Source organism: Carassius gibelio, chromosome A13, assembly GCF_023724105.1.
Source record: "Carassius gibelio isolate Cgi1373 ecotype wild population from Czech Republic chromosome A13, carGib1.2-hapl.c, whole genome shotgun sequence".
Taxonomy (NCBI): domain Eukaryota; kingdom Metazoa; phylum Chordata; class Actinopteri; order Cypriniformes; family Cyprinidae; genus Carassius; species Carassius gibelio.
In genome coordinates, this window is record NC_068383.1 from 17,815,892 (window position 1) to 17,831,650 (window position 15,759).

The following is a 15,759-nucleotide window of genomic DNA, read 5'->3' on the forward strand; positions in this document are numbered from 1 at the left end:
TCGACATCACAAGAATAAGTTGTATTATAACATAGATAGTTATTTTTATATTTCACATTATTAAAATTCTAAACATAACATTTTAGAAAACTTGTAATACAAAAAATATTTGCAATTATCAATGTAATCAATCAACTTAGTAAGTAACGTGATAACTATTAGTTTTTTTTTTTACCCTATTCACCTGCAGTGTCTCGTCTTAAAATTTTTGAAGGTTAGTGTACTGTATTTAAATATTTACCTATTTAACTACATTAATAATGCTAATAATAATAATAATAATCTTATAATTCTATAATATGCAAACTCTATTAATGTGTTCAGAGTAGGGCTGTCACGATATTCGATTTTTTTATATCACGGTTATTGTGGCCGTAAGAATTCACAATATTGATATCGTGATATATATAGAAACCTTGGGGGGAAAGATATCAGTCAAATTATTTTTTAATTTGTTTATTGAGTTTTTCTTTTTCACCCAATGGACATAAGGACACTGATAAATGCAGGGCACAAGACTCTGTCTTCTTTGAAGCTCCTATGAAATAACAAGAAAGAAAATACTGTCAAGTTCAACAGTATGATAAATAAATAATGGTAACATTTTACAATAAGATGTCATTTGTTAACATTAATGTATTAACTAACAGGAGTGGACATTAACAATACATTTATTACACAATTTATAAATCTTTGTTAATGTTAGTAAAAATTTAGTTGTTCATAGTTCATGTTAGTTCACAGTGCATTAATGTTTACAAACACAACTTGTGATTTTAATAATGCATAAGTAAATGCTGAAATTAACATGAACTAAGATTAATAAATGCTGTGGAAATATTGTTCATTATTATGTATGTTATTTATATATGTTAACTAATGTAATTAACTAATATTAACTAATGAACCTTAATGAAGAATGACGGCAGATGAGACATTAAGTGCATGGCATGTGACCAAACATTTTACAGAGTTTAATGTAGCAATGTGGTCACTCAGTTTTTCAAGATCAGTTTTAATTGTGTAACTGTTAATACATTTGAACAAAGAAATAATGTTGACTACGCACAGGCCATATTTATTGCAAATACAAAAATAAGAAAAATATAAAGAAAGCAACCAATTAAAATAATCATCCTTTACTTCAATATATGAACACAGAAAACCACTGTTAACAGGTTAATAAAACTTTTCTCATTTGATGACTAGTAAAATAATGGCAACTTACTCTGATGCACACAAATGTGTGACAGGTGTCAACCAAGAACTGGCACTGGAGTATTTACATGTGGTGTTATCATAAGAGAACTATTCATTTTAAATATTGCAGTTATTGCTAATACCGGTATATCACTACACACTAAATTAACATGATATCAAAAATTGTTACTTTGAATATCAAGGTTATCATTATATATATCGCGACACCCCTAGTTCAGAGATTAGTAATTAAATCAAAATATTTTTGAAAACTTTGCAAATATCACTGGCTATCATTAGTTCAACAAATAATTTGATTTGACTTTTGATCAAATGACAGCCTTAACTAAGAAATATTTGTGTCCAGTTGTTATAAATGTGAAATTAATTTAATGACCTTTTGTTCTAATACACATGACATACACCCTTTATTCTTTTTAGCAAAAAAGAGACAGAACAAGGTGATCAGTGTAACCTCAGCAGGTAGCCAGAGAGATCTGAGGGATGAATTGAACAGTGTCTGCTACTGAATGCTGCCCAGAAAAAAAAATTGAATATTTGAGGTGAATGTAAAAAATGCTCAGAAGATATATCTGGGGCAAGAATACAACATCAGATGACACTGTTAGACATAGGACACCTCAGTTCAAAATAGGGTAGAGGACTCTGGATTCTCTCCGAAAAAATGGCAAAAAAAAAGCAATCAGTCTGAGAGATTCGGTGAAGGAAGGACAAGAGGTGAGCCAAGTTAAAACATGCATTATGACAGCAGAAGCTTTTGCCAGTATTACATTGTCAATGCATTTCTGTGCCAGGGAGTCCTTGAATCGTCAATTAAAAATCATTTATCACCTTATCTTGGGTTAAGATGTCTGTGTAGTGCTGATGTGTTGTCAAATCTCTATAAGGAGTTAGCCAAGTGGACATGTACTCCTGTCTTCTCTTCAAACTCTTGAGGTCAAGCTCTGCTGGATACTGTAGTTACCCACATGAAATTCTAAATAGAATTTCATGAAATATAATTGCATGACTTTGAAATATAACTGTTTAAACAACTGTTCTCAAAACAGTCAACTTAAATTTTATAGATTTCGAGGTATTGTGATTATGAAATACTGCTGGATCAGTTTGAGCATGTACAGTATAATAATATCCTGAGGCCAGTGAGGAGGCAGATGGCCTCAGGGAAGAAGTTGCTATCATGGCAAATGATTAGCATGTCTGCCCGAGTAAGGAAAGATGAATAGGTGATGCCCATGATGTGATGGGGCTGAGGATCTTTCAATGCCTATTTGAGGTTCACAGGGTTTGGTAAGATTTTTTAAATGTTTTTTAAGGAAGTGTCTAATGCTTACCTAGACTGCATTTATTTGATCAAAAATATTTTCACCAGCAATTACTCCAGTCTTCAGTGTCATATGATCCTTATTATAATCAACAGTTTTGCTGCTTAATATTGTTTTGAAAACACATGATACGCCATGATTGATACATTTCTGATCTGGAAATATTGATCTCAGGATTTAGTATTTATTTAAAATCTTAATATTTTTTAACTGTAAATGTAATGATTTTAAACAATGAATTGCTTTCTGACCCCAATTTTTTTAAAGATAGTGTATAGGCAAATATTGTTGGCATTTTGCTCAGGCATAATTTGGTAATTAGCTTATGTTTTATTTTAGAAGAGTATGTTTGTGTTAATAACATCTAGAAAGCAAAACTTAAAACCAGAGAACAAATGGAAACAGAGAGTTTAAGTGTGTACTCTCAAGGAAGATCAATTGGCCTCTGTTCAGTGTGTGAGGAAGAAGAAAATGAAGATCATGCCAGAGACCCATTAATGAAGATCAGCAAGTAGCAGTTTTGCGATAGCAGTATTTCTGCGGCCCATCTGCACCCCAAGCAACTGATGCAACAAAACAGATTCATTTATTTTAATGAGAGCGTTTGGAGGAGTTCAGATCTCAGTGCACAGAAAAAAAACACACTGTGGGCTCAAACAGTTGTGTGGAAGTGTACAGGGGACCAGCGCTGACACACTTGCCGTGTAGTGTGATTATAATGGGAACATTCTATTTTGTCACATCACACAGCCAGCAGTGTAGATAAAGCATCATTCCACACTGCTCTGAATAGATGTAGGGGTGCCACTATCTTTATGAGTGCAAATAACTGGAGAAGTGTCAGAGACAAAAGGAATTGCTTACTCCCCAAATATTCAATGGCCCCAAAAACTATTCATACACTTAAGAAAAAAATATTTTTGTATATAAAGTATTTTATATATATTTGGTTTTCCATAGCTAAGACAATCAGTTGTCCTTTATGGTTGCAAAAAGTGCAAATACTTAAAGATGCTATTCACCAACATTGTAAATAGAAATAACATACTATTTGTACTAATGTTTAAATAGCAATGGTGGGTAGGGTTCTATCCACCAAAGCCATTCTAGCTACTCAGGGAAAACACAGCCGTATTGCTCGTTGCTGTATACATCCCTCCCACCTCCAACAACAGCAACAGGAGTGACACATTAATATCTGTACCAGCACATCAGTGAGCAGCAGACAGCCCACCCCGATGTTTTTCTCATCTTAAATGGGGATTTCAACCAGGCAGACTTAAAGTGTGTGTTCCCAAAAATACACAAACACATAGACTTTCCCACATGGGGTAACAACACTCTGGACTTTGTTTACACCACACATAGATGAGCTTACAAGGCCCTTTACCTCCCCCTCCCCAACCTTGGTGCCTCAGACCACATCACTGTTATACTAATGCCTGCATACAGACTGCTCTTTAAAGTCGCCACACCAGTTCACAAACAAGTACAAGTGTGGCCGGAAGGGTCGTCAGAGACTCTTCAAGACTGTTTTGACACCGCTGACTGGAATATGTTTAAGCAGGCTGCTGCATACAATAAAACCACAAACCTCTAAGAGTACTCCGAGACTGTCAATGCCTTCATTACCAAGAGTACTGATGATGTAACAGCCACAAAGACGATCACTGTCTGGGCCAACCAGAAGCAATGGATGACAGGGGAGGTCTACAGACACCTGAAGGCTTGGAATGCTGCCTTCAGAGCCGAAGATGAGGTGGGGCTGTGGACAGCTAGGGCCAACCTATCCCGCAGCATCAGAGAGGCTAAAAGACAGTACTCCAGGAGGATAGCCCATCAATTCAGCATCAGCAGAGACACTCTGAGCTTGTGGCAGGAGATACAGACCATAACAGACTACAAGCCCCCACCGCAGACCTGTGACAGCACCATCTCCCTGCTGAACGAGCTGAACACATTCTTCGCTCACTTTGAGGAACAAGACAGCACCACTGCACAGAACACTCCACCTCCTCCCAGTGACCAGGTTATGATGATGTCCCCGGACAGCATGAGGAGATCCCTCAGCAAGATCAATGTACGCAAAGCTCCTGACAACATTCCTGGGCATGTACTGAGAGACTGATGCCTTCACAGAAATTTTCAACATCTCATCAGGCTGTTGTACTCATCCAGAGTGAGCAAAGGGCCAGTAAAGGGCCGATGATGCCAAAACAACTGCCCTCCACTCAGCACTCACACATCTAGACAAATAACACTCATACGACAGAATGCTGTTCATAGACTTCAGTATAGAATTCAACACAATCATCCCTCAACAGCTCATTCACAAACTGGTCCAACTGGGGCTCAACACCTACTAAGAAGCAAACTAAGAAGAGCCAGAGCCCCGGCCCCCATAATGTGCACCTCCTACAGAGGCACCATCGAGAGCACCCTGCAAATGTGCCTTTTGTTGCTTTATTTAGCTGTATGTATTTTTTTACATGCCCTTATGTGTATAGTTGTATTTCATATTTAATTTGTATCTATCTGTATTTTTATGCTCTACTGTTAGTGTTATCTGTATGCACCATGGGTCTGAGAGTAACACAATTTCACTTCTCTGTATGCACATGTGGAAAAATTGAAAATAAAGCAGACTTGACTTGACTTGACTAAGGTTAGAGAAATAGTTTTTTAATAGGCCAACTTTTGTCAAGTCAAGTTACCTTTATTTATATAGCCATTTATACAAAAAAGATTGTCAAAGCAACTGAACAACATTAATTAGGAAAACAGTGTGTCAATAATGCAAAATTACAGTTAAAGGCACTTATCATTCATCTCAGTTCAGTTTAAATAGAATCTGTACAATCATTTGTAATAAAGTCAACGATATCACTGGAAATTAAGTGTCCCCAACTAAGCAAGCCAGAGGCAACAGCAGCAGGGAACCAAAACTCCATCGGTGACAGAATGGAGAAAAAACCTTGAGAGAAACCAGACTCAGTCGGGGGGCCAGTTCTCCTCTGACCAGACGAAACCAGCAGTTCAATTCCAGGCTGCAGCAAAGTCGGATTGTTTACAACTGTACAAACTGTTTCCTGTGGTCTTGTCCCGGTGGTCATCTGAGACAAGGTCTTTACAGGGGATCTGTATCTGGGGCTTATCTAGTTGTCCTAATCTCCACTGTCTTTTTGTACAGTAGTAACTCTTGTAATCTGACAAGAAGGATGCAGCTCTTGAGCAAATCATACATTGATGACTTTAGGATTCACATTTATCAAAATCTACCTGCTACCTGCTATTGAGGCATTCATCAAAATAAATTGATCACCAACAAACCCTATCTAGCAGACATCTGCAGGTCATGATTAGGTTCTGATGATTCATCTACTTTTTTTCAGAATTTTCAATACTTTTGCTTAACCACTGCCAAAACTTTTATCAACAGCCTCTGATAGCAGTGTCAGTCAGCATCCAACATCAATGCACAAGCTAACAAATCATATTTTCTTAAGGCAGATGCAGCACGTTAGACAGTATGATATTTCACCAACCACTCCCTGTTAAACTTTACCAGCAGCTATATGCACTAGTTTAGTGCTGCAACATTTTAAATTAAGTTGTTATAAATTTTGTATGTATTATTAAATGTGTCAGATTCACAATCATCAGTGCTACTTGGTTCGTGCAGTCTACATTGAAGTATTGCTGTCTATTTAAAACAAGTGGTAAACTTAATTTTTTTTTTTTTTTTACCACAGACAGATAGATAGATAGATAGATAGATAGATAGATAGATAGATAGATAGATAGATAGATAGATAGCAGGGCCGGACTGGGTCGTAATTTCAGGCCAGGAAATCACACTCATCAAGGCCACACAGAAAAAAGGTGTCAAAACAGCTTGACTCTGTAGCAGCACAAAAAATGACATCTTTGTTTAATTTTTTTTTTTTTTACCCCTAATAGGTACATATTAGTACCTTACAATAGAAATAAATACCCTTAAGGTAATAATTTTCAGGCCTACCTATTAGGGGTAAAAAAGGAACATATGTGTCATTTTAAGGGTCAAGCTGTTGTACCCCAAAAGATCTGATTTTGGCTCATCTTTTTTCCTGTATATAGCCTATACATCCACAACAGTTTTTGAAACCAGACAACCCTATTATTTGTATGGCCATCACATAAAAAAGGGTCTAAATCCTTAGTTTGGGACCATGGAAAATAATTGAAGGTTCTTGCTTGAACTGCACCAGTTCTACCAGGAGGTCTACTGTTATGAGCAGAACTGCCCACCTTGTTGAAAACAACCACCTCACCCTTGATTAAAAAAAATCTATATTTCATACAAATAGACACTACCAGTCAAACGATTTTGAACAGTATTATTTTTCATGTTTTTTAAAAAAGTTTCTTCTGCTCATGAAGCCTGCATTTATTTGATCCAAACAAGACAAAAAATACAACAACAAAAATAGACAAAATATAATATAGTCAATTATGATGTACAAGTATGTTGTGTGCAATTTTTAAATGTAAACATGTATGGTGTTACATAGGTAGACCATAAGTGAACAACTTAAAAAAAAAAACAACAAAAAAAGATATAAAATAGAAAATTATGATGTATAGGTATGATGTGTGTAAATTTGAAATGTAAACAAGTATGGTGTTATAACAGTATAAACTGTTCCTGTTTCTGGCTGTTCTGGTGGTCAGAGCTTTGTAGCGTTGACCAGATGGAAACAGTTCAAAGATTGGGTGTGAGGGGTCCAGAGTGATTTTACTGGCCCTTTTGCTCACTCTGGATAAGTACAGTTCTTGGAAAGTGGGGAGGGTTGTACCAGTGATTCCCTCAGCAGTCTGGACTATCCTCTGTAGTCTTCACATTTGGTAGCTGAGCTGAACCAGACAGTTATAGAAGTACAGAGGACATATTCAATGATGGCGGAGTAGAACTGTTTTTAGCAGCTCCTGTGGCAGGTAGCGTAGGATGTGCAACCTCTGCTGGGCCTATTTCACAATGGAGTGAAATGTGAAATGGTTCCCACTTCAGGTCCTGGAAGACATTGGTGCCCAGGAACCTGAATGACTCCACTGCAGTCACAGTTCTGTCTGTGATGGTGAGTGGGGGGGAGTGCAGGGGGATTTATCCTGAAGTCCACTATCATCTCCACAGTTTTGAGCATGCAGAACTCCAGTTTGTTAAGACTGCACCAGACAGCCAGCTCTTTAACCTCCTGTCTGTAAGCAGACTCATCACCATCTATAAATGAGGCCGATGAGTGTGGTGTCGTCTGCAAATTCCAGGAGCTTGACAGAGGGGTCTTTAGATGTGTAGTCATTGGTGTAGAGGGAGAAGAGCAGTGGGGAGATGACGTAACCCTGTGGGGCACCAGTGCTGATTGTACAGGTGCTGGAAGATAGTTTTTTCCAAGCCTCACTAGCTGCTGGCTATCTGTCAGAAAACTGGTGGTTCATTGGCAGACGGAGGTGGGCACGGAGAACTGAGTTAGTTTGGGCAGGATGAGGTTTGGGATGATAGTATTAAAAGCCGAGCTGAAGTCCACAAACAGGATCGTCACTGGTCTGTCTAGATGTTGCAGGACATAATGTAGTCCCATGTTGACTGGTCATCCACATGACCACAAATGTTAGAGCCACAGGTCTGTAGTTATTTAGTCCTGTAATTTTTGGTTTCTTTGGGATGGGGATAATGGTGGAGCATTTGAAGCATGAAGGGACTTCACACAGCTCCAGTGATGTGTTGAAGATCTTTGTGAAGATGGGGGCCAGCTGGTCAGCACAGGATGTCAGACAGGCTGGTGTAACACCATCTAGGCCCGGTGCCTTTCTTCTCTTGTTCTTTCTGTACTCTTGTTCTTTTCCATACTCGGGCCGGCCACAATGAGGCAACCAATAATAGACTGATGCCGTTGCGACAAACCCTCTCTAGAACTCCCAGTAGCAGAGTGATCGGGGGAAAAGCATACACGTCTCGGCCATATCTGTACCATGGCATCCAGCCCCAGTGGGGCTAGTTGTGTGAGGGAGAACCACAGTGGACAGTGAGTCATCTCTCTAGACACGAATAGTTCCACTTCCCCTGAGCCGAACCTCTGACATATTGACTCCAGCATCTCGGGATGGAGTCTCCATTCCCCGGGCCTCAGCCCCAGCCTCGACAGGATGTCTGCTCCCTGATTCTGATTCCCTGGGATGTATGTTGCTCTGAGAGACAACAATTTCCCCTGGGACCAAAAGAGGATATGATGCGCCAGTCTGCATAGAGGACGAGACCTCAGACCCCCTTGATGGTTTATTTACATATGAATCTGACCTGCATTTAAAGCCACTAACAAGTCAGTAATTTAGCTAAATTTCACTGCTTCTTCTGGCTGACTCCACTCTTTCATCAAGTCCCGCACATCGGTTCTGTATGGAACCATTTGACGGAAAAGCTATATGGCGTATAGTTCAGTGCTGACAGTCAAGGCTAACCGATTAATGATTTATAAGGCCTATCAATATATTATCAAATGAAAAAATCTGAAATTGTCACTTTGGTACGTTGACAAGGCATATTTATAAAATATTAATATTAATAATAACAAAACAAAAAACAGGGCAGTGGGCCAAATCAGCTGCCTTGCAACCGAATGCTCCTGGTGCTCCCGAGGGCCAGTCCGAACCTGATACAGGACTCAAAATTAAATCACATAGAAATAAATTTATTTGTATGATTTATTTATTTTATTTTAAACGCTTATAAAAATAGCCTGCTTATTCAGTCGAGTCCGTTTCTGTTTATTTGTAGCCACAGTAGCCTATACGTCACATTTAGAATGAATGATAATCTCTCTATTTTTATAAAATCTCCCGAAAAAATAAGCAACGTGGAGCTAAACTCTCGAAATGAGACTTATGACAGATAATATACTTAATGAATACACGATTGTGATAGAGAAGAAGAATCTGGCGTCTGATTTCTTCCAGCGGTCATAGCCTATTTACTATGTTTACTGTAGTAATGTTATAAATATTTCTGCCATGTATGATTATAATCCACATCTGATCAAATTATTTCAAACATACGCTGCTGACTGAAAGTGAGTTTTGAGCTCAACTTATTAAAAAAAGTTTTTAATGCTGGTGTTATAGCTGCTTTTTGTTATGATCCGCAGCGCTGACTCAGCATCCGAACAAAAATCCTTATTTTATTTTGATGACATACTCTACATGGAGCTAAACTCTTGAGATGAGACTTATGACAGATGAAATATGTTACTAAATAAAAACACAATTGTGATAGATAATAAGAAGCTGACATCTGATTTCTCCAAGTGTTTGCATTTACCATGTTTACTATGGTAATGTTAATGTTTATCATGCATAGTATTTTACATTGCTTTTAAATATTGTATGCCTTGTAAGGTGATCATAATCCACACCGGATCAAGTTATTTCAAACACTCGCTGCTGACTAAGAATGAGTTTTGATATCAACTTATTTTAAAAAGGCTTTAATACTACAGGTGTTAAAGCTGTTATCTTTCTGAATTGATCTGCGGCTGATGCTCTCCAGGCGTGGAGAAACTCCGCCTTTGTTCATAACCCCTCCTCTAGCCCCAACTGGCCCGCTTTGGCCCAAGGTTTTCATCGGGTCAAAAAACCGAGGCATGTTCAAGCCACGGATGTGACAGTGGAAACGCGACTGGCCCTGGCACTAGCATGCCCGGTTTAAGCTCGACAGTGGAAACACGCCTATTAACTCCACAGGCCTTATTTCCACAGGTCTCTATTTCCTTACATTTATAGTAAATAAAACTGAGCACCTAAATGTGCTGTAAGTGCTTACAAGACTTACAGACTGTCCCATGGCATTTTCCTTTTCTAAAATGTCTTGTGACCTTAATACATTGCCAGAGTTTTATGGTTATGAGTATTAGCTGGACCAATGAGGCAGATTCAGTGCCCTTGATGGCAGGGTCTGAATATAGGGCCTGTTATTAATGGTATGTAATGGTATTTTAAGTAAATTAGACATGCAGCATTGTACTGTTTAGTTTTGTTCCGTTGGCCAACCTTTATGGTTATATTTGACTTGATTTATTAATGCAAATTACAGTACATAAATTTACCAAGTCAAGTTCATTGAGTGCTTTTATCTTTTTTGTTTGTTTTAATATAGTTAATTGTGTTGATATTAACCCCATAATAAGTGGCAACATGTCTGAGACAATAGGTACACACTTTATTTATTTTATTTTATAACTTTATAAGCCTGAAAAAGAACAGGAAGTGCCTTTTTGCCAACCGGCCCACAACCAAATATTACTGTGACACCCCTGTTCAAGAGCTTTCTGTAATCCAATTAGACCTCAACCGATGGATTACTTAATGTGTTTGCTGAACTCCTGTTATGTATTGAATTAATCTGATACTATGCCAGGTACATTAAAGCACTGTATAATCGTAAAGAGGATTTATGATGATTTATGAACTCTTTGTGACAGCTGTAATGTGAAGAACCTGCAGAGGCGGCACGTGTGTATCTCACGCCTGGATCGTCCACAGAACTGGGGGGAAAACTGTGCAGAAGTCCGCTATGTTATCCTCATTCTGGCACCTTCAAAGATGGTAATATTATCACACGCACTCTTTCTCATACACACACACACACATTTGGTTTCCATATTTTTGGGGGACATTCCATAGGCATAAAAGTTTCTATAATGTGTGATCTTTATTTTCTATTTCTTTACCCTAACCCTACCCTACATACAAACCTACTCCTCACACAAACCTTTCTGCTATTTTAGGTTTTCTTTATAATTTATAATCTTGTTTCCTTATGGGGACCCACAAAAAAAAAGTATTTCACAACTTTAAAATATTACATTGAATTATTGATGGTGTGCAAATATACATTTAGTTATTAAGTAATATTAATTAAAAACATGAACTTAAAATAGGTTTTGGATTAGGGTTTGGTTTAAGATTAGTGGCATTTAAATATTAACAATATACTGTTATTACTACAAAGCTGATAATTGTCACGGCTCGTGATGCAAGGAACGAGGAGAGAGAACCAATTGCGGGTATGACGTTTATTAAGGGTAATCCAAACGGGTAAACAAACCAGGCCGGGTCAAAGACCGGAAGATCCAAAACAAAACACGAACACAAGGCAAGAATAACTGATATGAAATAACCTTAACATTAAACAAGGACTCCGTGACAAAGACTCAGACAGACTGGGTAATAATACACAGAAGGATAATGGGGAAACAGGAGACAGGTGGGGGAACAATCAATTACACAACAAGGAGGAAGGTGACCAAATAAGGGAACAGGAAGTGATAAGGTGACAGACACCGTGAGAAAGGGTGACATCTAGTGAAACCCCAGGGAACACAACCCAGACACTGTGACAATAATATTACACTTTTTTCCACGTAGTTTCAATGGGTTTTTATACATTAAAATATATAACAGGCTTCTTATTTCAGGAAAAGGATAATCATGTTTAGGGGTCTTTGAAATCAAAAAGTAAAAGGAAAAAACTTTTACTCTGAAGGAATCATGAAGTTACTAGGGTATTTATCAAAAAATCTGGAAGAAAACGAATTTCTCTCTGTTTAAACAGTTTGCTATTTATGAGAAACAATTGAGATAATAAAATCTTATTCATGGCAAGTTCAGACACACTAATACTATCATGTTCAAGTCTTAAAGTCCTGCTCCTGCATTTCTTGTTCCCCCTGCAGTCTTCCTGTAAAGGCTTTGGGGCGCCTGGCTCCCTCCAAGACCATTTTGTGTATCTCTTTGCGTCTGTGTTTACATCATAAATCTTTGTGTTTGTGTGTATGTGTTTACATCTGTTTACATCTAATCACTCTCTTTCTCTCTCTCTCTCTCTCTCTCTCTCTCTCTCTTTGTTCTTGCATGCTCTCATCTCTTTCTGTCCTCTGCAGTTCACCAGGCAGTACAGCAAACTTTTTTTTGCTTTGTAATCTTGTGCTTTTCTCACAAACTCAAATCACATGCGCGCACACACACAAACACGTCTTCTCATTGCCTTGTGTTTTAAAACACAAAATGTGATGTAACTTAAATACCAAATGGAGTCAATCCATAAGATGATAAAGCAAAAATCACATATCTAGGGCAAACTGGAAAGTGCATTTATTCTCTTCTCTTGTATTGGCAGAGTAAGTGCATATAACTGGAAATAAATTGAGAATAACTGCAACTGCTGTATTTTCTGCTCAGAAAATGAAGTGATTTCTTGATTAATACATTGAATATTTCCTTTAATCGCTGTCATAAATGAGTAACGATCACCAATTATGTTTGATTTCTGTATTTAACGTTTCTCAGAAAAGCACTAAGACAGCGATGGAGCTGGGCAGGACTTTCGCCAGCATGTTCTCAGACATCTCCTTCAGACAGAAGCTGCTAGAGAGTAAAACCCAAGAGGAGTTCAAAGAGGCACTGCTCATCCAGAGGTACCACTTGACCGCTGCCAAGCGTAAAGCCACGGCTGTGGAAGGCGAAGAGACAGACCCACACAGTCAAAAACCACTGAAGGTGTGTGTGAATCGCAGCTCGTGGGCCGATGCTTAAGGTTCAGTTTTAATGGCTTTAATTGGATTGTTTTCCTCTATTCTCTCTTCAGTCCTCCTCCGTCGCTTTCTCTTTCTCCCTTTGCTGTTTGACTTAACACTCCAGTGATTAAGTTCTACCGAGCATGTAGCAGCTAATGAGAATTTATCTTGTTTGTCATTCCCGGTTTGATGCACACACACAAAGTCTGATTTGGCATATGTGAGCATTAGACCACCCTGGGTGACATTAGCTGCCTGTAAAAGCCCTCTGTTTTCTTCTCTGTAAAGACAACAGCGGAGGCCCAAATAGTTGTGTTTTTGTTTTTTTGCATTTTTCACTCCATCACACATCTGAGGAATGGTAACCAGGTGGAGAGGATCATTACTCTGCGTGTACATGTGTATGTGTGTGTGTGCATGATCACACTGCACACTAAAAGCTATTCATCTCTGGCAAAGGACCAGGAAAGGTCTCTCTCTTTTTGAATCAGACACACACTGTCATGATGAATGAGTGCGGCGCAGTACTGAACACTTAAAACTGTATGACTCTTTTTTTAAACATATCCTGAGACAGGTTCTCTCTGACTGACAGAAAATGTACCTGTCTGTCTGCCAAAAAGAGGCTAATTTAGGTCATTAATGTGAGACGGACACATTACTCCACCACCAAATCCTGACCTGTAAAGCCTATTAAATTTTGATTAATTCAACAAGACACTAAATTTGTCTCTAGGGACAAAGACACACGCACAGTCACACACATACACACCAGTGTTTCCTACCTCAGCATAATCGGTCTTAACTACATGCTTTAGAAAAAAAACTGTAGTTCTTTTCTGTTTCTTTTAAGATTTAAATGGTTAACATTAGTTAATGGATTATGTATCAAAAACTAAAAATGTATTGATATTTTACATCATTTATTCAGTTTCAAAAACGGATGTATTTTGATCACACATATAAATTACCAATGAACAATACTAGAATTATATACTGTTCAAATGTTTGGTGTCAGAAAGTTTTTTTTTTTTTTTTTATTAATTATTTTAAAGATAAAATATATTTAAAAATACAATAACAATTTTGTTATAAAAAATACAGTATATGCACAAACAAATACACAATTACAAAAATGTACACATTTTGTGGTGGCTTTTTATTTATAGAAATGCTTAAGTCAGTATAATTAAATTCTCTAAAATGCACTTGTGTCAGATGTTTTCTGATGCTACATTAATGGGTATTTTAAGTAATGTAACAGGTGTCTTGACTGCTTTGCTGATGAAGTTGTAATGCTTTTACTAATGTACTAATGCTGTTCTAACATTGAGCTGTCTCTCTCTCTAGTCTGCAGAATCTGTGTTCTCTCATCTTGTGTCTCTCTCTCTGCTGTGCAGGGGGCCTTGTGTGAGTGCGATTACACTGAGCTTCTGTGTGTGTGTGTGTGTCTGTGTGTGTGGATTTAAGTAAGAGAGAGAGATTGTGTGTGTGTTTGTCTGCTTTAACACAGTATCTCTTCCCTTGCAGTGTAAAGTGTTGTGTGAGTGTGTATGTGCTTTTGTATGTGTATTTGCTGTGATTCATCAGGATTTAGTGTGTATGATTTTTAATTGGTGTGTGAGTGTACTTTGATCCTGTACCTCTCCGGCTGCAGAATTGCAGTAAATGTATTTAAATGTTTTCACTTTTATATACAGGTGCACCTCAATAAATTAGAATGTTGTGGAAAAGTTCATTTATTTCAGTAATTCAAATTGTGAAATTTGAGTATTAAATAAATTCAATGCACACAGACTGAAGTAGTTTAAGTCTTTGGTTCTTTTAATTGTGATGATTTTGGCTCACATTTAACAAAAACCCTTGGTGACATGCTAATTAGCTAATCAACTCAAAACACCTGCAAAGGTTTCCTGAGTCTTCAAAATGGTCTCTCAGTTTGGTTTACTAGGCTACACAATCATGGGGAAGACTGCTGATCTGACAGTTGTCCAGAGACAATCATTGAAACCCTTCACAAGGAGGGTAAACCACAAACATTCATTGCCAAAGAAGCTGGCTGTTCACAGAGTGCTGTATCCAAGCATGTAAACAGAAAGTTGAGTGGAAGGAAAAAGCACATAAGAAAAATGTCCACAACCAACTGAGAGAATCGCAGCCTTATGAGGATTGTGCTTTGCTAATGATTGTTTTCATACACAACTGTTTTCTAAAAAACCCCATGATTGTGTAGCGTAGTGAACCAAACTGAAACCTTTGGAACCTTTGGAAATCATGATCTAGTGGTTAGAGATTGACTTCTAACTCTAGGGTTGTGGGTTCGAATCTGGGGCCGGCAATACCACGGCTTAGGTGCCCTTGAGCAAGGCACCAAACCCCTAACTGCTCCCCGGGCGCTGCCGCATAAATGGCTGCCCACTGCTCCAGGTGTGTGTTTACGGTTTGTGTGTTCACTGCTGTGTGTGTGCACTTTGGATGGGTTAAATGCAGAGCACGAATTGTGAGTATGGGTCACCTTACTTGGCTGTTTGTCACATCACTTTCACTTTCATTGTCAAGCAAAATCGATTCAAGAATTTAACTTCACAAGGAATGGACTGAGGCTGGGG

At 38.1% G+C, this 15,759-nt stretch overlaps 1 protein-coding gene across 7 annotated transcripts in view; it reads left to right on the forward strand.

The window, feature by feature from the left end:
- LOC128026359 (solute carrier family 4 member 11) overlaps positions 1-15,759 on the forward strand; it is a 73,521-nt gene that overhangs the window by 41,009 nt on the left and 16,753 nt on the right. For 5 of the 7 annotated variants that reach the window (XM_052613425.1, XM_052613431.1, XM_052613427.1 and 2 more), the window contains 3 exons: positions 11,057-11,180; positions 12,924-13,133; positions 14,501-14,560. In XM_052613425.1, the coding sequence (XP_052469385.1) occupies positions 11,057-11,180; positions 12,924-13,133; positions 14,501-14,560 (394 nt within the window). The remainder of the gene's footprint in view (positions 1-11,056; positions 11,181-12,923; positions 13,134-14,500; positions 14,561-15,759) is intronic. The other 2 variants (XM_052613428.1, XM_052613429.1) reach the window with 1 other exon arrangement.